Raw genomic sequence first — 27,482 nt, forward strand, 5'->3', positions numbered from 1 at the left:
AATCAGAAAGCCCGACATATATGTCAGCACCTGGACAGGGGAAACTACTTTTTTTGTTTACAAATTATCGCTGTAGGCCTAGTTAGCAAACGGGGTAGGGTTTTCGTTGATAAAAAATGTAATAAACAGAATATCTAACTCGTGTGGCTAATATTTTGATATTTTTCACTCGTGCTGCGCACTCGTGAAAAATATCAAAATATTAGCCCCACTCGTGAAATATATTTGGTATTACTGAAGACACTGTTAGATATCCTCTATCTCTTCTAAAACACTAATGACTGTAGGACTTCTTGTCCACTATATGTTTATTACAGAATATTCACCTCGATCTTCATGGGAGCAGCCATAGTGTTACATGTACTTTTGATATGTTCCCCTGTAAACTGATCATGAAGAGTTCTTACTCTGAAAGGGTTATGCTGATTGGTTTCTATTTATAAAGTGATGTCATTGAAGGGGAAGAAAAAGATTCTATTAATCAGTTCTTTCAAAGTATGGGAAAATCATTATAGTATTTTGATTACTTTTGAAGTATGGGAACATCATATTATTTTGATTTTGATACTTTTAAAGCAAGGGAAATCATGGGAAATCATAATACTTTTATAATTATTAATTACTTTTAAAGTATGGGATCATCATTGATAACATTTTCATTTATTCTGATACATGGACAAAACAGCACTATCATTACTTTTCAAAATCTATTTAGGAAACTCATAGCTTATTGATAATATGATTCAAAGTATCGGGAAGTCGTCCGTGGCATTGTCATTTCCTGCCATTTCCTTCCTAAGTCCATTGTATATTGTTCAGACTTCTACAGGTAAACATCTAGTCAGAGTAGGTATTAGTCATTAAAATCTGTTAGTGATATATACACAATGGATATTGTATTGCTATGAATATTAAGTTATACATAAATAAAATAATACAATTTATATGACAAAGCTGTTGATCAAGACTCTTAGTGAGTCAGATTAGTTCTAGTACCACTGGAATGTGACTGTGTATAATAATGACACAATCTCTCAGACACATAATTGTCTGATGGTTTATATGGTTACAAATATTTCACTGAGGCAGATGTGGAAATCCTGACTGAATATTATCATTAGAATGCAAAATATATTGTCCAATCTAAACATTTGCTCCACACATAACTGTCCTTCTTTGAAGTAGAGGAAGGCCACAAAATGTCATCACAGTAAAATGAAATTATGCATTTAGGGTATCTGCCTCCATCAGAGAATGTCACTGCAGTATAGCATTATGGGTATTTGTCTTCATCAGAGAATGTCACTGCAGTATAGCATTATGGGTATTTGCCTTCATCAGAGAATGTCACTGCAGTATAGCATTATGGGTATCTGCCTTCATCAGAGAATGTCACTGCAGTAGCATTATGGGTATTTTTCTTCATCAGAGAATGTCACTGCAGTATAGCATTATGGGTATTTGTCTTCATCAGAGAATGTCACTGCAGTATAGCATTATGGGTATTTGTCTTCATCAGAGAATGTCACTGCAGTAGCATTATGGGTATTTGTCTTAATCAGAGAATGTCACTGCAGTAGCATTATGGGTATTTGTCTTCATCAGAGAATGTCACTGCAGTAGCATTATGGGTATTTGTCTTCATCAGAGAATGTCACTGCAGTATAGCATTATGGGTATCTGTCTTCATCTGAGAATGTCACTGCAGTAGCATTATGGGTATTTGTCTTCATCAGAGAATGTCACTTCAGTAGCATTATGGGTATTTGTCTTCATCAGAGAATGTCACTGCAGTATAGCATTATGGGTATCTGTCTTCATCTGAGAATGTCACTGCAGTAGCATTATGGGTATCTGCCTCCATCAGAAAATGTCACGGCAGTAGCATTATGGGTATTTGTCTTCATCAGAGAATGTCACTGCAGTATAGCATTATGGGTATTTGTCTTCATCAGAGAATGTCACTGCAGTAGCATTATGGGTATCTGTCTTCATCAGAGAATGTCACTGCAGTAGCATTATGGGTATTTGTCTTCATCAGAGAATGTCACTGCAGTAGCATTATGGGTTTCTTTCTTCATCAGAGAATGTCACTGCAGTATAGCATTATGGGTTTCTTTCTTCATCAGAGAATGTCACGGCAGTAGCATTATGGGTATCTGCCTTCATCAGATAATGTCAATGATGTATGATGGATATCTTGCTGCATTCATGAAGTAGTGCGGACTATATTTGGAGCAGTGCTGACTATATATATAAATCACAGATATACCATCACATTAAAGCTGGCTTGTCTTTGGTTACTTTGTCACATTAATTTGGAGCAATGAAGGGATAATTTCCACTCTCTAGAAGTCCACTAAGCATTTTGAGCAGGTCTACAAAGTTTGGCCGGAGATCAGTTTCCTAAAAAGCATCAGAAAAAAACAGGAGTTAGATGTCTGGTTAAGTGTTTCAGGTACAGTAAGTGGTATACTTAAGTCATTAATGGCTTTTATTATTATCAATTTCAACCATGATGATTATAATTTTGTTCCTATTGATGACAATTACTTAGTATTTAGAAACCTGTAACATCCCAACCAAAAGAGGAGGATATCAGTACAGTATATGGTACATTTAAAAAAAGATAATGAACTGAAATCTGATAACTGCAGAACACACAAGCATGGCAACGACAGCATACAAATGTCTACAAAACATACAACTGGTGACAATGCATTATAGTCTATTCTACCATGTTTGCTATGTAACGCCAGTTTTGATTGGTTAAAAACCATGTATTATTTTCCAATAACCCACGCTCGTGCCAATAATACACGCTCGTGAGTCACGGCTGTTACAATTTTAAATATCTAATATTCACCCTTTTCATGAAAGGTTACTTTAGTCGAGTGGGCTAATGGGTTAGTCTTTCAGTATATTTTATCACGACGCGAGTTCGAATCCTACGGAGGCCTCCACTTTTTTTTCTTTTTTTTTTATCCTTTTTTTTTATTTTCAAAATCAATGCCATATGATAGATGCTCTTGATAGTAGTACTGTATAGCCTGTATATTTCATCAACAAATAATGCAATACTCAAGAAATAAATTACAAGGTTTTCCCGGGGTTTCTTTGCTGTTTTTCTATGAGAAAGAGGTCGATCTCAGAACTAAACAGTACATGGTAGAATAGAAATAATCAACTTTGACTCGTGTATTGTTGCAGGATATACAACTCGGACTCAGATATTTTGCAATTTTAATTAATAACTCAGGCCTGCGGCCTTCGTTATTAATTTAATTGCAAAATATCCTCGTCCTCGTTGTATATCCTGCAATAATACACGAATCATCGTTAATTATTTCTTAAGTAACAGACTTAAAATGGTCGACCATACATATTATTTACTGTATTATGATAATGAATTACTTTTACATACCTATATTGCTTGACAATTTACTGTTTATACAATGTCAATATGATTAGAAAAAGGTTAATTTCCTGTTTTGGGTCTGCCCCGCCCAAATTTGATTGAAATTCCTTCTAGAGTTTTGGAGGAGTACATTTTTTTTTGACAAAAAGTGAAAAGTTTTCTCCTACAGACGATCAACTTGCAGATCTCGAGTGTAGCAACAGACAAATTAAAGTATGATCAACAACAAAGGCAATAATACAAAAATAAAAATAATCAAAGTACTGAAAGTACTGTAAACGAACATTATTGTTTAATGCAAAATCAGTAATCTTCTTAGTTTTAAGTTGATAAATTTACTGATATCGGTTTAGGAATTAATTGCAAATAATTTGAAATGTTTGCAGCTGTTCTGATTTGATTGTACACATGCATGTTTCTGTAAGGTCCTAATTGAAATTGGAAGTTTGTTGATCTATCTTGGATCGATGAAAATAAAATATGTCTTCTTTCTTTCGGGAAGGCATCATCAGTTATAATACAGCCAGGACTCTGTGACCTTATTGATGCCAACTTCTAATATGAACTAAATTTAGGCTTGTTCCATCGTTAGTTTGGCATACATAGTTGTATTTCAACTTAATATGATGAAACACACATAAAGAATTACTGAAAACCAAAACCAGAGCTGCTAATCAAGGCCCGAATTAGGAATGTATCCTATTGAAACTGTACTCAAGCATTGATGGTACTTCAAAACAAAAAACTTTACTCCTTTTGTTCAGGAATCATTTGATGTTAATAAATCTGTATATGAGAAGATAAACTTCTGGTATAATTACAGGATGGTAAACAATGTGATAAAGAATAACAACCAGATAAAGACCATCTTCATTGAATAATTCAGAAAAAAGGAAAAGAAAACTTCAAGATTCATTTCCAACTTCAAACCTGATCACAAAGATTACAGTCCATTCGATGGGACGACACATTCCCTATTTATTGTCCTTTTCCAATGTTGATCATCCAATCATACTGAACCACACAATTCAGCAATGTAATTGCACAGATCACACCTTTATGTGGTGAGAACATTTTTGGGGGTGTTATAAGATTCCATAACTGTATGCAAATTGTGAAGCATTCCATATCTATAACTATATATATATATATATATATACAGTACGTGTATATATTTACACATATCAAAATTGGAATGACACAGGAGATTTGCTAGTTTAAGTCCACCATCAGTCATGGGAGGTTTATGTAAAATGTTATATTTACCGGGGTAATTAGTAATTTTGAGAATATATTTATGAAGCTCTATTCTGTACATTCTACAAGTGCTTAGAGAATGGACACAATTTTATGTTCTCCAATGTCAAAATTAATCATATGTAAAATATTAGGGGCTTATTCGCCATTCTAGGCCTGATTGCCGTCATAGTAAAATTACCAAAATGGACTTGAAATCAATATTTTTTAAGAGAATGATCTATGACTTGAATATTTCATAAAAATAATGTAATACATCGTTTATTCACTTCATTCAGATCTTCAGACACCACATAATTTGTGAAGTCATATATAGAAATATATGAACCATTTTGTTATTGATTTATTCACACAAGTAAGCACTAGATGTAAGCAGTAAGTATATGTACCGCTATCTACTGGCATGACTTTGAGTACAGTAAACTACACTCGCTTTGTGGATATTGACAGGATAACATATATTTACATACTAATTCAATTTTAGAATTGTAACTGAAATCTTGTAACAGCATGGCACAAATAGTCATCTGAACATGTGTTGTATATTGAAAAATTATTTAAGGTAAATTTTCAGTTTATCAATTCATTGATTACTCCGTGTTTGAAGTATGGTATAGTGAGAATTTCAAGTCCTGATCATGACTTGATGAAAATTTTAAATTAACAACTTATTAAAATGAATTTGTTTGAAAAATAACACAAGTTCCACAGCAATATTATATAGAGAATCCATCACAATATATCAAAAGTTATAAAACTACAAATAATAATTAACGGCTGAATATCAAATTAAGTGAATATCACAAGTCTTTTTGCATTTGTTTTTAGATAATCCGGATTTCCGTTTTCCAGCTTTAACAAAAAAACGAGAAGTATTTTAATTGCCGTTATAGTTGAATTACCAAAATGGACCTGAAATCAGTACTTTTAAAAAAAGAATGATCTATGACTTGAATATTTCATAAAAATAATTTAATACATCGTTTATTCACTTCATTCAGATCTTCAGACACCGCATAATTTGTGAAGTCATATATAGAAATATATGAACCATTTTTGTTATTGATTTATAGTTCACACAAGTAAGCACGAGATGTAAGCAGTACGTATATGTACCGCTATCTACGGCATGACCGAGTACAGTAGACTACACTCGCTTTGTGGATATTGACAGTATAACATATATTTACATACTAATTCAATTTTAGAATTATAACTGAAATCTTGTAACAGCATGGCACAAATAGTCATCTGAACATGTGTTGTATATTGAAAAATTATTTAGGTAAATATTAACTCATTTGCTTGACTTCAATTTTCAATTTATCAATTCATTGATTACTGTGTTTGAAGTATGGTGTAGTGAGAATTTCAAGTCTTGAACATGACTTGATGAACGTTCTAAATTAAAAAATTATCAAAATGAATTTGTTTGAAAAATAACACAAGTTCCACAGCAATATTATATAGAGAATCGATCACACTATTTCAGAAGTTATAAAACTACAAATAACAATTAATGGCTGAATGTTAAATTAAGTGAATATCACAAGTCTTTTTGCATTTGTTTTTAGATAATCCGGATTTCCGTTTTCCGTCTTTGAAAAAAAAATACGTAGGCGTATTGCATAGTAAACGTAGCCATGTGTACATATGTAACAGCTGATTTCAATCAGATTGACTTAACATGAACTTAACACCGTCTCAGTAGTTCGTCACAATCGAAAATTTGATCGTGAATTCGGTATTTGCAAATTCTTTCAAAATACTTCCAGGTAAAGGAAAAAAATGCATATGGTCTCTAGATATACACACACCAAAGATTAATAGATCCTATATTGGGTCCATTCTCTCGTAAAAATATTGATTCGGGTCCACTATCGGCCATTTCGGTAATTCAACTCTAACGACAATCGGGCCGCGATTCGCAAATGAAAAATTAATTTAAAATTCGTAAACCTCTAATATTTTACATATGATACAATTAGGCATTGAAAAACATATATGTGGGTCAATTCTCTGAAAATAATGCCAATTTATATTATAATCACAGGCGTCTGGAGTTCTGACAGTAAACTGAGATATAATACCATAGAAAAAATAAGAGTATCTACTCTTATTTTTTCTATGGTATTATATCTCAGTTTACTGTCAGAACTTCAGACGCCTGTGATTATAATTGAGCCCCATTTTTCTTCGTTTCGGTATTTCCAAGTCTGCTTCACCTGTGGTCCGTTTCAGTAAATATTCTCGACTTTGCCGAAATAAAAACAAGCTATATGATTGTTCATTTTAAACATGACAACTGCCGACCCGACGTATCTAAAAGTGTTATTGTTGATATCATCTTAATATATTGCCGTAGTTATCTGTCACTTCGATTGTAAACCCCCTGCCAAAGGCATGGAAGAATCGACCAATCAAATTGGTTTAACGTTTGATTTCCGTAATCTTGCAGTTACCTCCCTTACAACAGTAAATACGTTCCAAGTATTGCCTACAACAACCAATCCCGTGCACATGGCAAACAAGATATTATCATTTGCATTTGATTTATTGGTCGTTTTCGTCAAAGGAAAATGGAATATGGAAATCGATGACAATGTTAACGCTATGACCAGTCACCCCGACCACAAATGCCACCTAGTATCTACCTTTCTCGCAAACATGTACTGTACGCAGTACAGTAACCTATAGTATGATACAATGTATCGTCTCGTATGCCATTATTGATATATTTCTTTCTCTAATTTATAGAAATATTCATCTAGTTGATAATGATGTAACATTCTAGAATATATATAATACACATTTAAGTAAATCGCGGACATATTTGCAGACCGATGCTATAATGTCAGCCGTTTTGGAATGAACACGGAAGAGCAAAACTTTCTAAACATCCGGAGACGAATGCGCCTGCGCAATATTTGTTTACATAAATATATTGACCTGGAGTTATTCGTAAAGTTCAGGTTAATTTAGTCTTCACATTTCGCTAGCGTTATGCATTTCTCAAATCGTATGCATCTTGAAAACATCTACTGAATACATTTCAACATTTTCGGTAAAACTACTACATAAAACGAAGATGTTTTTGCAAGTAAATTATTTGAAGCGTAAGGCAATGGGGGCAGCCATATTTCATTGAAACAGACAGTAGATGGCGTATTGGTGAATGTGGCTACCAAATATGGTCATATTTCTCAGTCCAGTTCTTGATGGCAATAACCGAACATTAATGTTCGTTTAAAAAGGGTTGTACTAGCAGTTGTAATCACTATAGGCTTACAACTGCGTGCTTTGTAGACCTGTGGTGACTAATACTTAAATTCAAAGTTTTAACATGACAGTATTTAGTTTAAGAAAGTGAGTATTTGTGGACATGTTTTGGCTTTCAAAATGTGAATTGGGAAAGTTTCTGCCAAAATAAGTCTCTGCTTATTGACACTAAGTATGCTGATGATACGGTGATTGAAACGATGTTACCTACCGGCAATCAGGCCTTCGGTCTATATGGTCGTTATTGTGAATTTATTTCCTTGTGCTAATTATCTAAGATCAGCCAATGTTTAAAGGGACATCACGGTAAAAACGTTGTAATTTTCAATGAATGTACGTGTTTTGTTTCTTTCCAGTTATGTTTCTGTGCTGTCCCAATGTTCACAGTCGATCCTCATGTCCAGCTTGACCACTTGATTTAGTTGGGAATCCCCCTCTAAATTTAGCACGGAAATTATTTTTAAATCATCACGTAACTGTTTTGAAATCGAGGCAACACAAACACACGATAGTTTACAAGGCGAATTGGATTAGTTGGACAACGATATTATACAGTGGTTTAAATGTTAAATAACACGTTCTGTATATATTCCGGCACATATATTTATGTGTAAATAAGTGTAAACACCGTACATATAGTATAGTGACAGTAGCGATGTACTGGTACAGACTGTATAAATATTACCGAGTTTGTGTAAATATTACCGAGATTGTCATGACCTACTATCCAGAAATCAAGCAGAATACGAGCAGCGTCTGTATTACTGCTGTTTTCATGTTTGAACTGTATTGTACTGCTTCCCCAGTTTAATTCTAGGATTGTGTTTGACCCATTTTCCAATTATTCTCTTCATTGTGGAAGCTTTTATCGTTTTCAATCGCAGTCGATTCACATTGGAAGCCATTTTTGTTTTCAGGTGTTTTAGTGTGTTGAGCGCATGCGTGTTATCGTATATGTCACAAAATTTGCATATTCAGACTATTGATCAACGAATTGTGATAACCTTTTTATAATCAATAATTGATGTTTTTTATATACATATATCATCAAATTCGAATGGTTATTGTTCATAAGGATATTTTTTTTAAAGATATACCCAATAATATGAAAAAATACAAAATAAAAATTGGTTTACCGTGATGTCCCTTTAAATGTAGTTAACATTTCAATAAGTAATCTGTCAAATTTGATACTCCGTTGATAACATTGCCAGTGTTGTTTTCATTTTTTCTGTCCGATATATACTGTCAAGTAGAGGTTGTTTATGCGCTTGACATCAAAGGCAGTATACGAAGCCATTTACAAGCGTTTAATCAACCATGACTGATCTGCTACAAAACCATCACCACGCGTCCTCAGCTTAATTGGTTTTAATTAATTGTTTATTTATCGGGGTATTGTCACCCTTGCGGTCAGTGAAGTGTCAGAATTTCGTTACGGTCTGTGAGCAGGTCAGTTAACTGACCAATGCCCCACACATATGTCTTTCACCAGCCAGCAAGCGTTACCTGTCATAGGCCTAAGTGAATCTAACAAGATGAATAGGGGCTCCATACGGGGTTATCAAGACATATTCTCCAAAATCGGGAGAATACACTATGTTTTATCTATACGATCGGGAGACGGGGCAGGGAGTCTGGAATCGGGAAATTCCTGACTAAATCGGGAAAGTTGGCAAGTATGATGATGGCAAATACACCAAGTATCTTAACCCTATGAGATTCATAAAATCAAATCAACATTATAATTATACAGGTATGTAGGGTAGTCATATATATACATGTATACAATTACAAATCAACATTATAATTATACAGGTATGTAGGGTAGTCATATACAATTACAAATAAACATTATAATTATACAGGTATGTAGGGTAGTCATATACAATTACAAATCAACATTTATTTATAATTATACAGGTATGTAGGGTAGTCACATATACACCTACATCAACAGGTAAATTGTATGTAGTTCAGTAATACAAACAGGTCAAATGTGTGCAGACTACAGAACTAGAGGATTGAAAGCTATATGTATAAAATGCTATTTAAATACCCTGACTGTCCAAGTCAATAAAGATCTTCTTTAGTTCCTCAAAATCGGGACGTTTATCTGGACTCTGTATATGGTAAATCAACAGAATGATGGGACATTTATCAGGAGTCTGAACATAGTTAATCAACACATCACTGGAAAGTTTATCTCAATTCTGTAAATTTACCTGGATTCTGTATATTTACCTTGATTCTGTACAATTACCTAGATTCTATATACAATGTATAATAAATCAACACTGAATTATGTACAAAGCAAAAAAAACACATATTAATCTACAGTAGGAAGAAGTGAAGGAAGCATGGGCATAGCTGATATGGCATGTGTTTACAAATGTCTGATTCCTACGAAGAGGATGTATATAGTGTACCAGAAATGTGTCATTGAATGTCATTCATGTATCAATGAATCTAGGATCACAATACCTGGTATTCATCTGAATATTATTCATGTATCAATGAATCAAGGAGAATACTCACCTTATGCCAACACTGCATCATGACTTTATAAATTTTCTCTGGACATGCAGCTGGTTTTTCTAGGCGTTTGCCATAATTACAAACAAAGTCTACAACATCAACATTTTTCATTTTGTCGTATGGCATCACTCCTCCCGTAAAGACCTCCCACATCAGAATTCCTGCAAATATAGAACAAGACATGAAGGACTACTTAATACAGTGTAACACTGATATGCGGAGTGGATGTTTTGCAAAAGGAAAATATATTTTCTCTGAAAAAAACCCTGATAATTTCAAACACTCAAGCCTTGTGGTCTATAAAATACCAGACATCACTAACACTGTTCATTACAATAACCAATAGCCTTACATAGAAACATAGCATTAAGGACAACTCACCCATTGACCACACATCTGATTTGCTACTGAAGCGTGTGTAGCTGAGAACCTCAGGCGACGCCCATTTGACTGGAAACTTTGTGCCCTGTGAGCTCTGGTATTCATCATCTATCACATACCTGGTAATAAACACAAAACCTACCTAGATATGTTAGACACCAAGGTCCAATCGGATTTATATAGTGTCCTAGAGTCACAAATCAGGTCGCAATCATTCTGATGTTTTATCAACTATTTTTATATCTGTCTGGTATCGGATAACCAATGCCAAAAAAGTCAATGAAATGTCAGAATAATTTGGACTTATCAGATGTATGCCTGTGACCATGTTGTTTTTAATATTGACAAGGTTTGATCACATTCTTTCAGCAACATTTGAGACATTCAAAAATTATGGAAACTTGACAAGTGCAGCTGTACAATGTTGCAAACTTCTTTGCCATTTCAGATCAAATGTTTTAAATAAATACATGTGTCAAAATTACTATAGTGAGTTGAATGGTATTCCAAGATTAAATGCTGACATTTTTTACCTTGCTAAACCAAAGTCTGCAACCTTAACAACTGTATTGTCGCCCACAAGACAGTTACGTGCAGCGAGATCTCGGTGAATAAAGTGTCGATTTTCCAGGTAAGACATTCCATTGCACACCTGAATACACATGTCTAATAGGGCTGCCGTCTTAGTTAGCAGACGAGGCTTATGTCGCCGAAGGTAGGTGAGCAAGGAGCCTAAAATGTAGAAGAATACAGAATTTAATGTCAGGAATATTGTACATAAGTTGGCTGAAATAGATGCCAGGTCAAGTGTACCCAGTGTGTGTGCTGTGAACGACTTCCCATGGAGAAAAGGGATTATACCATAGATGCAGTAAAACTTGATGATTATGAATTCTAGACCAGAGAATTTATTCCGTTACAGTAACAGTATATCCAAAATCCATAACATAGTTATAAGATTGAGCCAAAATCAGGACTTGAAATTTGTTTCAAGCCTGTTTGTGTTAAGAAAGTTTTCCACACACACGTACACACACACACCTATTAGTAAAACCTAATCTGAATATCTATTCCCTTGATATAATGGTTGGAGATACAAAGTGTACACTTTTCCAGACAACTTCATATAAATATTTTTATGGAAATCCATTCTCATACATTTCTATTAAGATTTTTCAGTTTTCTGGGCCAATATTTAATGTCTTGATCGATATGGGTTCACTTTGTTATATCTAAAACCAAAATCATAGGAAAACAAAACATTATCATGAAGCAAAAATTTTGTTCCAATTCTAATTCACTTTCATTTTAATTAACTATATTTTAGATTTAATTTTGTAATAACATAAGACATTTAAGAAATTTACAAGAGAAGTAAATAATACTGGTATTCAGTTTTTGCAAAAAACCTTATCTTTGATTAAATATTCATATCATATAAACTAATTTAGAATTAAAAATCAAACATGATGCTGAACTCACCTGAACTCATCAATTCTGTGATAATAAGGAGTGGCTTTGATTTAATTACAATACCATATAATTGTACTAAGTTGGGGTGATTTAATTGTCTGAAAAAAAACAACAGAAAACAATGTCAAGGTCAACATATATCAAAGAGGAATCCTTAAGTATAAGATAAAATCAATCTCAGAAGATATTATTAAATATAATTATCTTCCAGGAGTAAATGTTATCAATATACATGTATAATTTAATCTTGCTTAACAAGCATTTTCATTGACTTATAATTTATGTAATCGCCCATTCTGTAAAAGATGACAGTGCTGTTTGTAACGTTGCTTTTGAAGGTTTACATTTTTTTTGAAGAGTACACTCATTTTTCCTTGTGTTATGTCTCAGTAATATAAAAAATATAAATTGATGTTATCCTTATAAAAGTAAATGTTATACATTCAGACAGTAAATTTTTATCAGTAAAATATCAATCAAACAGATCAAAAAATGTCAATGAAAAAGACAACTCCCAGCTCATAGAAATTTCCATATCCGTTCCACGCTATTTCCCATCAAAAATTATATTAAGTACCTTTCAATGCTGTAATATAATGTTTATATTTAGTTACTACATTTTTTTAATATTGGTCAGCTGTCAACACAAATTAAAGGCTTTAATCTCTTCCAAATATACAATAGACCTGGGAGATGTTGGTCCGTAACTTACGTCATAGTCTTTGCCTCGTCTATGAAGCTGTCTTCCGACATTGTTCCTTCTTTCAGTAGTTTTACAGCAACTGTTATTCCACGTAACTTTCCTTTGTGGACGGCCTGTGAAAAAACACAAACACATTAGGTTCTCAAAGTTATCACAATGCTTATGTTAACAGTTCATAACAGTTACTGTATATGTTGTTTATAAACTGTGTCCTAGGACAATACAAATTACCCTAATTACTCTTGATGACATGTGATGAATCTCCTGTATGTTATTCAGTGAGGTAGTCACCAACTACTACAAGGAGACCCCGCCTCAAAATGACCCTGATTGTTCACAGGGCGATGAAAAAGCAAACAAACAAACAAACTGTATATGTCTGCAAAATAATCTGAAATGTTAAATTGTTATGTGTAAACCAATAGAAAAGTCTGTTAGTATTTAGCTTTGTAAGAGTCACATAACTAGTTCAGTCAATCAGTTGCTGTTTGGCTTTTTATATAAGAGAACAAAGAGTAAGGTCTTTTAAATATCTGAACTTGGGAATTGTTTTCACTTCAAGAAACTATGTGTTGTTCAATGTTGCTCAATGTTGAAAAGGTAATTTAAGTTACAATAAAGATGATTTATGATAACAATAGACTCTATACAATCTCAAAGAAATTATCTCTGTAAGCAATTATATCATATACTATATCTTACAGATTAGAAATGTTTACTTGACAACAGTGAGACAATTTACTATTTTAAACCTCTGTAGACTAAATGTTACAATACGTAAACGATACTTTTCCGTCTTCATGCATATTTGTGTTTTATATATGTATTGATTTTTTTGGAATGAAAACAAAAAGATTTCTAAATGAAGACAAAAGTACAGTCTTGCTACTGGAAATAAAATAGCACAGTATTACAGGTGTAAAAAGGCATTAATTTCCCAGGTTAGGGTTCCATTGTCCACTGTACTTTAATATCTGGGTTAAACGTTACACCATTTTGAGTACTGGTGTGCTCTTATATGCCATTAAACCTATGCAATAGCACCATTTCTCAGGTAGTAGAAACTTTAATCTGATATCACATCATTTGACCTTTAAGAGAGCTATTGTGGGGATGGTGTCATTAGTAATAACAATAGTAAAATAATTAGTTGTGTGAGATCTGTAACTGCGGGGATATCGAAGATAATGATCAATTCATTCTTAGCAGATTTGCCCCAGTCAACCATTAGACAACCAGCTAGGTGGTCTCATTGTGATTGTATAAAACTTACGTCAGTCACAGTAATTGGCTTATGCTGTAATGCCTGGTCTGGAGACACTTGAATGGTGAATTGATATAGGCCACATAAATACCCAGGTAACCTACCAGTGTAAGTTTCATCCAATCCTGCAATCGCCAAGCCTTATGCTGAGCTACAAACCTGCTGAGAATGAATCAAGTAGACTTTAACTGATATCAATCAAACTGTCCACATTTACTAAAATACATACCCCAAAACAGCCAGATCCCAGCTCCTCTAATATTACTACATCACGAGCGTCAATTTCAAATTTACCTGAAAGTAAAAACAGTTTATATTGTGAAACATACTACTAACCATTACATGACTTTTAAGTGCAAACAAAATCACATTCTGTCAAAACATAGGTATATTTGTGTGATTTTAGGGGATGAAAAGTCGCAGAAACAAGAAGATCCAGGGATATAAACATGTTATATAAGCAATGTATACCATGTTTGGTCATTTTGTTTAATATCATATTAACAGCCAGGGTCATCTAGGATCGAGAAAGGGTTTGGAGGTGGAGGAAAGCCGGAGTCCGCGGAAAAAACCTACCGGCCTATTGTCAGTACCAGGCAACTGTCCCAAATGGGTTTCAAACTCACAACCAAGAGGTGGAGGGCTAGTGATAATGACACCTACATCACTCGGCCACCGCGGCCCCTTTATACCATGAGAGGAGTTTATAAGGTCCAAGACTCAAAATTAAATGAGGAGATCTTGTTATTTCTGGGGGTTTCATCTTCTGCTACATAACATATAGTTAGTGGTATGTCTGTAGTTTTATCTTACATAACATATAGTCAGTGGTATGTCCGTAGTTTACATATCATATAGTCAGTGGTATGTCTGTAGTTTACATAACATATAGTAAGTGGTATGTCTGTAATTTTATCTTCTGGTACATAACATATAGTCAGTGGTATGTCTGTAGTTTACATAACATATAGTCAGTGGTATGTCTGTAGTTTACATAACATATAGACAGTGGTATGTCTGTATAGTTTCATCTTCTGGTACATAACATATAGTCAGTGGTATGTCTGTAGTTTACATAACATATAGTCAGTGGTATGTCTGTATAGTTTCATCTTCTGCTACATAACATATAGTTAGTGGTATGTCTGTAGTTTTATCTTCCGCTACATGTACATAACATATAGTAAGTGGTATGTCTGTAGTTTACATAACATATAGTAAGTGGTATGTCTGTAGTTTACATGACATATAGTCAGTGGTATGTCTGTAGTTTACATAACATATAGTCAGTGGTATGTCTGTAGTTTACATAACATATAGTAAGTGGTATGTCTGTAGTTTACATGACATATAGTCAGTGGTATGTCTGTAGTTTACATAACATATAGTCAGTGGTATGTCTGTAGTTTACATAACATATAGTAAGTGGTATGTCTGTATAGTTTCATCTTCTGCTACATAACATATAGTTAGTGGTATGTCTGTAGTTTACATAACATATAGTTAGTGGTATGTCTGTAGTTTACATAACATATAGTTAGTGGTATGTCTGTAGTTTACATAACATATAGTTAGTGGTATGTCTGTAGTTTACATAACATATAGTTAGTGGTATGTCTGTAGTTTACATAACATATAGTTAGTGGTATGTCTGTAGTTTACATAACATATAGTTAGTGGTATGTCTGTAGTTCTATCTTCTGCTACATAACATATAGTCAGTGGTATGTCTGTAGAGTATACTTACTATGGCCCATTCCAGCAGTAGCTGGAACTGACCGCCCATCACGGTTAGGTGGACATTTTAATCTGGTAGCCAGACCTACAAATAAACATTACAAGTCTAGCAATACCTGTCAACATTTTGTTGTATAGCAATACAGTATTTTCTTCATTTCAATGTGGTTTTTTTAATCATAAGCTGGTTCAGACCAAATAAAAAAGTGAAATATTATATCCAATAATATTTTTTTCAGTTTTCCCATCAGTTCACCATATTTATCTGTATCACTGTCCACCGTTGTGGGGAATCAATAAGAAAGATAAGATACTAAATTTAGGTAACGAGGAGTATTACCTGGTTAATTGTTCTGATTACCTATATATCTTAACTTTGAAACATTTGAATGTCATATCCCCAAATATCTTTTGTTGTTATTTCTCTTATATAACATGGTTTATTACTTTTACTTATATGAATACCTACCGGCCGCATTGTGTTTGTGGTAGTGGATAAGCTCTGATATTGATGCAAATGAATACTTTTCTGATATAAAATTTTTCCCAGCATCATTTTTTTTGATGTGATAATGCCTCACCATTCCTTCACTGAAAATAAAACAGATTTGGTCGTGAAATACATCATGTACTCCAACACAGTACACATAAATCATCCTTGTGGGGCTGGATTCCAATAAACAATTACTGTTCTAGTGTATATAGAGACAGAGTAAACATCCCTGGGGGCTGGATTCCAATAAACACTTACTGTTCTAGTGTATATAGAGACAGAGTAAACATCCCTGGGGGCTGGATTCCAATAAACACTTACTGTTCTAGTGTATATATATAGAGACAGAGTAAACATCCCTGGGGGCTGGATTCCAATAAACACTTACTGTTCTAGTGTATATAGAGACAGAGTAAACATGCCTGGGGGCTGGATTCCAATAAACACTTACTGTTCTAGTGTATATAGAGACAGAGTAAACATGCTTGGGGCTGGATTCCAATAAACACTTACTGTTCTAGTGTATATAGAGACAGAGTAAACATCCCTGGGGGCTGGATTCCAATAAACACTTACTATTCTAGTGTATATAGAGACAGAGTAAACATCCCTGGGGGCTGGATTCCAATAAACACTTACTGTTCTAGTGTATATAGAGACAGAGTAAACATCCCTGGGGGCTGGATTCTAATAAACACTTACTGTTCTAGTGTATATATATAGAGACAGAGTAAACATCCCTGGGGGCTGGATTCCAATAAACACTTACTGTTCTAGTGTATATAGAGACAGAGTAAACATCCCTGGGGGCTGGATTCCAATAAACACTTACTGTTCTAGTGTATATAGAGACAGAGTAAACATCCCTGGTGTGCTGGATTCCCGTACAAGGAAACATCCCTCACGTGCTTCTTCCTTTAATACAGACTCGCTCCTTTCTCTCGAGTAATTCTTATAATACCAACTGAAACAAAGATGTGTTATTTTTGAAAACAACTAAATAATGTGGTTCTGACAGAAGATTTGATTTCTAACCAGTAACCATAACAACAGACAGAGGACACAAGGTATCAGTCACAACTGCTAATTTAAAATATTACCTAAATAAATTACAATGCACATAACAATTACTGTGGATAATTGTTTTTGATCCTTGATCGTTTGTTTAATATTTGCTAGTATTATTTCCTGTTAAACAGTCACTGCCATTTTTATTCAGTGTCTTCCTGTTGTAGCTGGTGGCTACCTTGCTGAATAACATACACAAGGCCCATGGCATGCTATCATGAGCGAATGGTGTAAAGTCTCTTACCAAGGACAGAACCACCATAACACAGGATGGTCTGTGATATGAGCTTCCTGAGAAACACAGTCCAATGCAGGGATAACAACACACTTAAGATCTTTATTTGCAGTCTATTGATTAATGACTTACCCACTGAGCTATAATCTTGGGCCTCTGATCATTAACAGATAATTGGTGTAGAAGACAAGAGAAGACTGAAGGAAACAGAACTGCTTATTGATGTGTAACTAATTACCCATATACAATGTACTGTATTTCTATAAAGAAATATATCATTTAAATCAAGACTGAGTATTTTTTTATAATTGATGAGTATAGAAGTATACTTACTCGAAAATCTCTAAATCAAATTTTCTTTTGACATAGTTAGATGGAATATAACCACTTTGGCTGAAAAGAGATGAAGAAGGCAAACATAAGTACAATAATTGACTTTGTGTTGAAGTATCATATTCCCATTAAATTAATATAAAATGTATACTATGGTATTAAACTCCACAAAGCATTCAAATGCATTATATTAGTAGCAAATTATAATCATAATAATATTAAATATGAAAATAAGTTTGCTTCATGTAATGGTGAACCCAAGTACCCTCTAACGAGACCCTAAGCCTATAACATATGATGAAGAGGAAGCTTTTCTTCATTAGTTATATAATTAATTTTCCATTGTTTGTACGCAGAATGCGGCTTTCTGATTGGTTGGGATTTTCTTTTCATACCACTATGAAAAAAATTCCGAGAATGGCGCGAAAAATGTGACGTCACAATACGACATTTGATGTTGCGTATTGAGTTGAGAAAAAGAATCCCATACAAAGCCAGTAAATTGTACATAAAACAAGTTTTAAATTATAAAGTTAGTTTCAAAAATTAATCATAAGCGGTGATGTCAATTATTTTTTAGTTTCATAGGGGTATGAAAAAAATTTTGTTTGCAAACTTCCTGTCAGAATCCGCTACGTGAAGTCATACAGTTTGCAAACAAAATTTTTTTCATACCACGATGAAACTAAAAACCAGACAGCCGGACGGACGCCGCACCACGGCATAAGCTCACTTGCCCTTCAGGCAGGTGAGCTAAAAATTGACATCAATGCTTAAATATATTACCTCGAGGAAAGGAAGCTTTCCCTCACTAGTTATATAGCCCTGAGTGAAGTTTGCCCTCAATAGTTACATGACCCTGAGGGAAGCATGCCCTCACCAGTAACATGGTGGAAGGGAGCTTATAATTACCCTCATTAGTTACATGGCCCTCAGTGAAGCCTGCTCTCACCAGTAACATGGTAGAAGGTAGCTTACCCTCACTAGTTACATGACCTTGAGGGAAACTTGCCCTGATCACTGGTAACATGGCCCTCAGTGAAGCCTGCCCTCACCAGTAACATGGTAGAAGGGAGCTTACCCTCACTTGTATATGACCCTGAGGAAAGATATCTCTCACTCGTTACATGACCCTGAGGGAACTTTCCCTCTCTAGATACAAGACTCTGGGATAGTTTCCCTCACTAATTACCAGACTGTACACAATTGTAAGCTTACCCTCTTTTATTCCGAGAGAGCCACCAGTGTTCTTTAGAATCATCAACCACCTCATATTCTTCACCCTGTCAATAAGTATACAACTTCATGAAAGGCTCAAATAATCTATACAGAAATTATTTACTTTTAAATTATACTTATAAGTTTTAATCATTTTTAAATATGATACCACAAGACAAAAGTCTTCATACATAGGTGGTCTTAATGGCAAGTTTTTACAGTAATTGATGACGGCAGTTCCTCTTTAAGTGTTTTTATAGACAGGTTTATATATGACTATTTATGATACAGCTACTAAAAATGACACATTAGTCTCAAATGCCAAAGTGTCAGGAGACAATGAGAAATGATTCAAGGGAGATAATTTTCATCTAATTTATATACATGTATAATACAGAGAAATAAATTGTTATATAATTGTTTACTACATCCATAATCACAAAAATTTCAGAAAACGAGCATAACACTCACCACCATCAATTCCAAGTCACCATCCTCTGCTGGAGTGAAGTTAAAAATAGCTACAAAGATTTTTTTCTCTTTCGCCTCTTGACCTGGTGAAGCAGTTGAGCCGGGTACAGCTGGCAGCGGTATATTGGGCTTGTGATTCTTAGTAACCTCTGTAACATTTATCAAAATCAGCTTTTTGTAACACCTTTTTATTAAGGAAGTAACTTTTAAATTAGTAAAAATTGTTTTTATACATATATGATGAATATTAAATATCTTTTTCTAAATAACATAATGTATACATTGTTTGCTATTTTGCTATTTATATATACATTTATTTTGTCTTAAATTGACAAATAAAAAAGGAAGAATTTCACTTTACTAATTGAATTGTATGCTGGTTAACAGAATTTTGTACATCCTTTCCTATGTCTGAATATATTTTGGTTGAGTGTGATTTCACAGACACCAAGACCAGACTCAGTAAGGATGAAAGGATACTTCATTAAAAATATATACAATGTATATTTGAACACTTTATAAAGTTACCAAATTATTTCATCAATTTAACTTTATATAATATTGTGATGTGGAGTTAAATACGTTTTTCGTTCGTTGTGACCATACAGCCCGGGGCGTTCCTGTCTATCTGATCACAGCAGCTGTATTTTCCTTTACTCTTCGTCCACACACCATTGTGGTATTTTGGGAAGAAATCCGCTCCTTTTTTTGTTGCAGCTTTATAAAGAAATGAAAATAGTGATCTCATGAATAAATTAAATGAGAGTTATCACTGATTACATCTATGTATGCTAGATTTTTCAACATTAGTAAAAAAAAAAAAAAAAAAAAAAAGTACTCTAAATTACAAGATTTGTTTGTTCTCTGAGTTTCAACACAAACAGCCAGTCATCTTGAGGCCAAGTCTCCACATATTAGAGGATGGCTACCTCACTGAATAACATACAAGAGGTACTAAGCATGTCATCCACATCAGCTCTCATGAGAAACATAAACCACTCATGGTAAGATTGAACACTCCCCTCAAATATTCTGATGCTCCCCCGACTGATCTATTGCAAGATGGAATCTAATTACAAGCAAAACAGTTCCAGAGTTTCAAATGTAAGTGAATGTATTAATCAATTGTAATTGTAATCAATCTATATACACGTACTTGCTTTTCCACAAATTTCTAATTCATTGAAAACATTTACTTATTGTAAAAAAAATACAGTTACTGAAGTAGGCATCAGGTAGGAATTTTCAAGTCAGAATATAAACACTACCAAAAACAGTCTTCTTTTGAAATACCTTTGGTGTTTTTGTTAAATCCAGGTTTCTAACAAAACCAGTCTGTTTTATCCTGAACTTTGAGTAGAATATTTTGCTGAGAATAAATTAACTATTTATGACACAACATGTATTTCCTGCCATTGTACATCCACCCATCCACATACTCTGTAGCAAGTATGGTTGTATTGTTGGCCATTGCAGCCATCTTTGATTTTGGACAGACCAGACTAGAACTGTCGCCAGGATGGCTGACTAATACCCCCGCAATCCCTCATAGCGATAACAAAATTTTTAATGTAAACAAGGAAAACCTGATTAGGACCAGTTACCATGGCAACTGAATTTTGGAATATAAACAGCTGTATGCACATCTATACATGTTCCCAAACATTCATGTGGAGTTTAGTGAAAATCGGTCCACAGGTTTAGGAGAAGTTATTCGGACAAGAAAAACATGTTACTAGTGACCAGTTATCATGGCAACCAAATTTTCGGAATTTAAACATTTGTGTGAAGTTTCATTGGAATCGACCCATAAATTTAGGAGGAGTTGTCTGGACAAACTCAAAAGTTATGGTTCTTATCGGAAAACCTGTTTATAGTGACCAGTTACCATAGCAACCATAATTTTGAGAAAAAGAAAGTGGCATGCACATCTACACATGGTCATTAATATTTGTGTGAAGTTTCATTAGAATTGGCCCTTCAGTTTAGGAGGAGTTGTCCGGACGAACTTAAAGTTATGGTTCTTATCGGAAAACCTGTTTATAGTGACCAGTTACCATTGCAACAATAATGTTGAGGAAAAGAAAGTAGCATGCACATCTACACATGATCATTAATATTTGCGTGAAGTTTCATCGGAATTGGCCCATCGGTTTAGGAGGAGTTGTCCGGACAAAATGTGTCTACAGACGGACGGACGGACAGACAACCTGATACCCCCCTAACTTCGTTGCTGGGGTATAAAAAAATAACAGCACTTCGTCAGGACCACATCAGGATAATTTCACGTAAGTTAATGCTGAAACCAAGTAATAGAACTTAAGAAGAAGCTTAAAATACAGTATTTGACCTAATAAGGGCGCAGGGCGCGGATAATTGACAGTGGGGGCGCCCTTATTAAAATTTGTTATCCTGAAGTTTTATGAAACAGAATATACCTTATAGCAGAATACCCAAGGCTGTGAAAACGGTAAAATATTCAGTCATAGAAATATTCCAGATGAAGATATCTATTCATTATCATATATTAAGCTTAAACATCACTTGAATATTCCTGTAAACTTGTTAACCATGCCAGTTGATCTTTAGACCAGAGAACGTGTGTTCCACCATTTATGTTCAAATGGAACTCTTTTGTGTTCTATTTATAGACACAGGTGATTTCCCAGATCATATCAGACATCGTTTTCTTTGACCTAATAATTGATTAACATCGTTTTCTTTGACCTAATAATTGATTAACAATGTCTTTAACTAGCTTTCTGTTCTGAACAAAAGTTATTTATCAACAAGAATAAAGTCTTTTACTTTATCTTCAAATAAAAATGGTAAGTTATTATTTGTATGTGTGTTTAGTCTCGGGTGCTCTTTGCACTGACATGTCATCTGTAGGAATAGACAAAATGTGGCGAAAACTTGCGTTCCAGTTACTTAATTTGCTGAAGAAAATTGAACACATAAAGTAGCAAAACATTTCACATGAATTATTACTTTTGAACACCATTTTGACAATCAGTCAAAGATTTACCTCCTTGAAAAAAGGATTTTCCGAAAGTGTGTTTACACAGGAAATTTAGTTTTGCCTACAGCAAAAAATGGAAGCCCACAGAAAAGGTAAGATAGCAGGAAAACTACAACATATCTCGAAACAATATTAATTCTGTCTTTGGGATAGAGAAATTTAATTTTAAATAGGTTTCAGAAAAAAAATTGTGTAGAAAATTGTGTCATTTTGGGTCAAATATCATAATGTTTTGCAATTTTTGAGCTATTTTTAAGCTGTTATCATGGTATTCACAGCTCTAATAATCACAGAAAAAAACAAGTTTACTTATCCTTCAGAGCAGTATTAAAATTGCAAATGTTGTAAAGATTACAAATATCTATACATTATTAGAGGTAATATGTAGGGTTAACTGGCAATGTTCACATATCTAAAACATGTGCCATATTTTTCAGAATTGGACATTTTTACTGTATACTGCTACCTTAATGTTCCTACCAATTTTCAGCTGAATGGCTTTTTGAAGTTTAAAATTTGTTTTTCAAGATGACTGTCATAGCAGCCATCTTGGATTTAAAACGACCCGAAAAATTACAACATTTAGTCATGACAACCTCAGTATTAGTTCAGGTAAGCTAGAGCTGAATCCCAATGGAATTGAGAAGTTTGAAAGGTTTACAAACGGTGCACAGCGGACAACAACAGACAAAGCACAGTGACTATAGGTCATCCTGACCCTTCCAGTGACCTAAAAATCTTTTAGGAAACATGTTGATCTATCAGTGTGTGTCCTTACCCTCTCTGATTTCCTCCACCCATTCTTTCCTCTTTTCCTCTGACATGGCCACAACATAAAGTGTGTAGAACTCGTTTCCCTCTGAGTACTGGATCTGTGTACAATGAAGCAAAGTGTATTCATTCTGTAGTTGATTTAATAAAACTGATGTGCAAAGTATGTGTGTAGGAACAAAACGTTTTGGACTAAAATACCAAACTTCTTCAAAAAGACATTTTTTGTCAAACCACTTAAAACGGTACATCTAATTCATATGAACTATGGGTAAACCCCTTCTAGGTACAATTGGTGTAAATCCATTCATGCATGAAAACATCCTCCCCAGATTGCTAATTGCCCTAAATGACTCTAACACACTGTGCACCACGTTTACACCAGCTGCACCACAACATACACACCATCCCATCTCACCAAGCTCTATCCCAACTTAACCTACTAAATCTCACCTAAATTACTCAAATCTCCCCATCCTCACACTCACAAGCTCAGTACCATTCCCCACCCTGCTACACCTTACACTGCCCTTACTTTAACCTGAATCATCTCATCCCAACCCTGTCTCTCCCTTTCCCAGCCACATCTTGTTTCGATTTGCCCTGTCCACATTTTAAGCTTACCTGGAAGACATTATCTTTGTGATCTAAGACCTGATTGTCAACATTCTCCACAGCCTTGACTAATCGTAGTTCAATGGAACCTTTCACTTTACCCATTTTCTGAAAGAAAAATACAACAACTTTATCACCAGCAAATCCCATTTAATACTTGTGTAAGGAGACTAGGATATCTAGCTACTCTGGGGACAGAAAACTAGGTCTTGGTAACCGTGAAATAGGAAAGTTTGACACTATATACCTCCCACCTGTATTATTTGAGAAACAAAAACAAAACAAAAACAAAATGGAACAAATCCATTTCCCCTATTGCGTAAATAATGTAAATGACAGACACTACTATACATGTAGCCATGGCAGTATTACATCTTTGTAGATACACCTACCTCCAGTGTGCCCTCATGGTATTTTATAAATTCATTATCCAGGATGAACCATCGAGCCTTATAGTTCTCCTTAGTCATGAAGGTGCTCTTGTTCTGTGACCTTTTCATCATGTAGTCCTTCTTATAGCCTGCCTTTGCCATGATTATAATTTATTCAATTGACACTCCACGAAAATATAAAAAATATTCGAAATCAAGGGGTAATACTCTTGTTTGATTAAATCAAGTGAGGCGTCTCTGGCTAGTTCCTGTGAGGGGACCTATGTCGCAGCTTGTTTCTTTGAGGGGAAACTATGTATATTCCTCAGTCTGTTTTTTACGAAGGAAGACTACTCCTCCAGTCTGTTTTATGAGGGGAGACTACTCCTCCAGACTGTTTTAAGAGGGGAAACTACTCCTCCAGTCTGTTTGATGAGGAGATATGGCAAGTCTAATCTGTTTTATGAGGGAAGGCTTCTCCTACAGTCTGTTTGATGAGGGGACAATACCCCTTCAGTTTTGTGATGAGAGACCACTCCTCAAATCTGTTTTCTTCTGAAGGGAGACTACTCCTCCAGTCTATACTTGGTGAAGAGAGACTTATCCGTGTCTGTTTTCGTGAGGGGAGACTACTCCTCTAGTCTGCTTTATGAGGGGAGACTACTCCTCTAGTCTGCTTTACGAGGGGAGACTACTCCTTAAGTCTATTTTTGTGAAGTGATTCTATTCCAGGCTGTTGAGACTATGGTACCATGCACTGCATTGGTTGAATATCTTCACAGAGTACCGGTCTTCCATCTTCTGTAAACTTTTAAGGTTCTGAAAAATACAGGAATATATATATACATGCACTATTTCATAATGATTTAACTCAAATGAAACACATATTTCATACCACCTTGCATGTCTTTTTGAAATTCTAACTTGATTAATTGAGTGGTAAAGCAATGAAATTACAGCATATAGTGATAGTGGGAAAAAAATAACAATACAATTTTACCTGATATGAATAAATTACCAGTATATGCATTTAGAAAATACCATCAGCATTAGAATATAAAGAAATCACAAAAATATTTCAGACAAAAAGTGTTGAATGGCACTTTTATGTTAATTAACAAAAAGACACCATGATTATAAGTAAGGTACTGTACGTGGCACAATTATCTCTGATGTGTTACCAGCAACCCTAACAATATGATTGTCATGGCTTTCTGCTGATCCTTGAGCTACATGCATGATATAACAATAGGAAAATCAGAAGTTGAATCAAAAATCTGAAATGTCAGATGATTACAGCAGACTTGCCTTTGTAAACATGTCAGTCAAACTATTTATTGAGAGTCAGAAACACTCTCATGTGTCATGTGAAAGCCCTGATCACTCTAGCACACCTTTATATATATCTCTAAATGCCCATCCCCCAGGGCTGAAGAAATTTAAAAATAGATATTTTTATTAAGCCTGTCATTATCTTGGATTGTTTTAATCATATATAACCATAGTCAGGTAGTGTATAAATCCTATATCAGCACCATACACTAAACAAGGGACCCGGTTTTACTTCCTTAAATCCAATCTACCCTGCAGCACTAACAGGATAAGTCAAGGATAATGATTTGATAAGTACAGGACGTGTATCGCATTAATATCTTTATCTCGAACACTGCATATACACATAAACAACAGGTTCAAGTATATCCCTGTCATCCATATGTATACAAAGGTCCAGTTTTTGTGTTATCTAAAGAAGATCTTATCTTAAGTGTGGATGTGTTATTGAATGCATTAAAAAAAAAATTTCATAAACATAAATATAAAGATCAAATTATTTGTGATCATCACACAAGTATTTAGGCCAATGTTGGATATATCTTCAAAGATAATACAGGTATTAAGACGCATACCTTAGGTCTGTTAGAATTTGGGAATAAGATTTGCAAATTGAATTTGAACTACTTGGCCCATGTGTCCTTGAAAATAGGTCAAGATCATTTATATGAGGAAACTCTATACCATTATGTTATGTAATTATAAGTACTTGCAGGCAAATTAAAATATCAGCTTTCTGGGCCATCTGAAACTTGGGAGGAAAATTCTTTAGTGTTTTAACATATTAGACTCATGTGACCTTGAAAATAGGTCAAGGTCATTTATATGAGAAAACTTTATAGCACTCTGCCCTAGGTACCTGCTGGCAACATATTAGGCATCTGGGTTGTTTGGAACTTGAGAAAAAGATTCTTTAAGTTTTTGACATATTTGATCCATATGACTTTGAAAATATGTCAAGGTCATTAGCATGAGAAATTTTAAAGCATTCTATAGCCGGTTTTCACTGGCCTAAGATACCTTTCAGTCTTTTTGAAGTTGGCACATGTGACCTTGAAAATAGGTCAAGATCATTTAAATATAAGGAAACCTTATATCACTCTGCCTTAGCTAGGTACTTACTGGCAAATTATCAGGATTGTGGGCCTTCATGAACTAGAGAAGATGATTCTTGAAGTTTTTAACATATTTGACCCTAGGTGACCTTCAAAATATGTCAAGGTCATTTATATAAGGATACATTAATGTACTCTTCCCTACGCACCTACTGGCCAAATATCAGTTTTTTGGTTATTTATAGTTTTCTAGAAGAAGTTAAATGTTGATAGATGGATGATGGCTGCCAATTAATTGCTCATTAGATTATATTTATTGTAAATATCAATGCAATAAGGGTAACAGATGAAGAGAGAGGCACCCATTAAGGTGCCACAGTACAAAGCCTTGCCATGATGATTATCAACTTAGTGCCAAAATGACCTTATAGTATGAATATTGTTTTCA

At 34.4% G+C, this 27,482-nt stretch overlaps 1 protein-coding gene across 1 annotated transcript in view; it reads right to left on the bottom strand.

Moving 5' to 3' along the window:
• Positions 1-166: 166 nt before the first annotated feature.
• The window catches only part of LOC117329179 (tyrosine-protein kinase TXK-like), a 29,048-nt gene continuing 1,732 nt past the window's right edge, over positions 167-27,482 (bottom strand). The window contains exons 2-18 of the mRNA XM_033886977.1: positions 24,669-25,466; positions 24,286-24,384; positions 23,669-23,762; positions 20,451-20,585; positions 19,869-20,017; positions 19,398-19,462; positions 18,180-18,239; positions 17,376-17,507; positions 16,520-16,641; positions 16,061-16,135; positions 14,543-14,607; positions 13,059-13,162; positions 12,356-12,444; positions 11,407-11,605; positions 10,874-10,992; positions 10,493-10,653; positions 167-2,406 (exon numbers count right to left, since the gene is read on the bottom strand). Of these exons, the coding sequence (XP_033742868.1) occupies positions 2,314-2,406; positions 10,493-10,653; positions 10,874-10,992; positions 11,407-11,605; positions 12,356-12,444; positions 13,059-13,162; positions 14,543-14,607; positions 16,061-16,135; positions 16,520-16,641; positions 17,376-17,507; positions 18,180-18,239; positions 19,398-19,462; positions 19,869-20,017; positions 20,451-20,585; positions 23,669-23,762; positions 24,286-24,384; positions 24,669-24,809 (1,902 nt within the window). The 5' untranslated portion in view covers positions 24,810-25,466 and the 3' untranslated portion in view covers positions 167-2,313. The remainder of the gene's footprint in view (positions 2,407-10,492; positions 10,654-10,873; positions 10,993-11,406; positions 11,606-12,355; positions 12,445-13,058; positions 13,163-14,542; positions 14,608-16,060; positions 16,136-16,519; positions 16,642-17,375; positions 17,508-18,179; positions 18,240-19,397; positions 19,463-19,868; positions 20,018-20,450; positions 20,586-23,668; positions 23,763-24,285; positions 24,385-24,668; positions 25,467-27,482) is intronic.

Source organism: Pecten maximus, chromosome 6, assembly GCF_902652985.1.
Source record: "Pecten maximus chromosome 6, xPecMax1.1, whole genome shotgun sequence".
Lineage (NCBI taxonomy): Eukaryota > Metazoa > Mollusca > Bivalvia > Pectinida > Pectinidae > Pecten > Pecten maximus.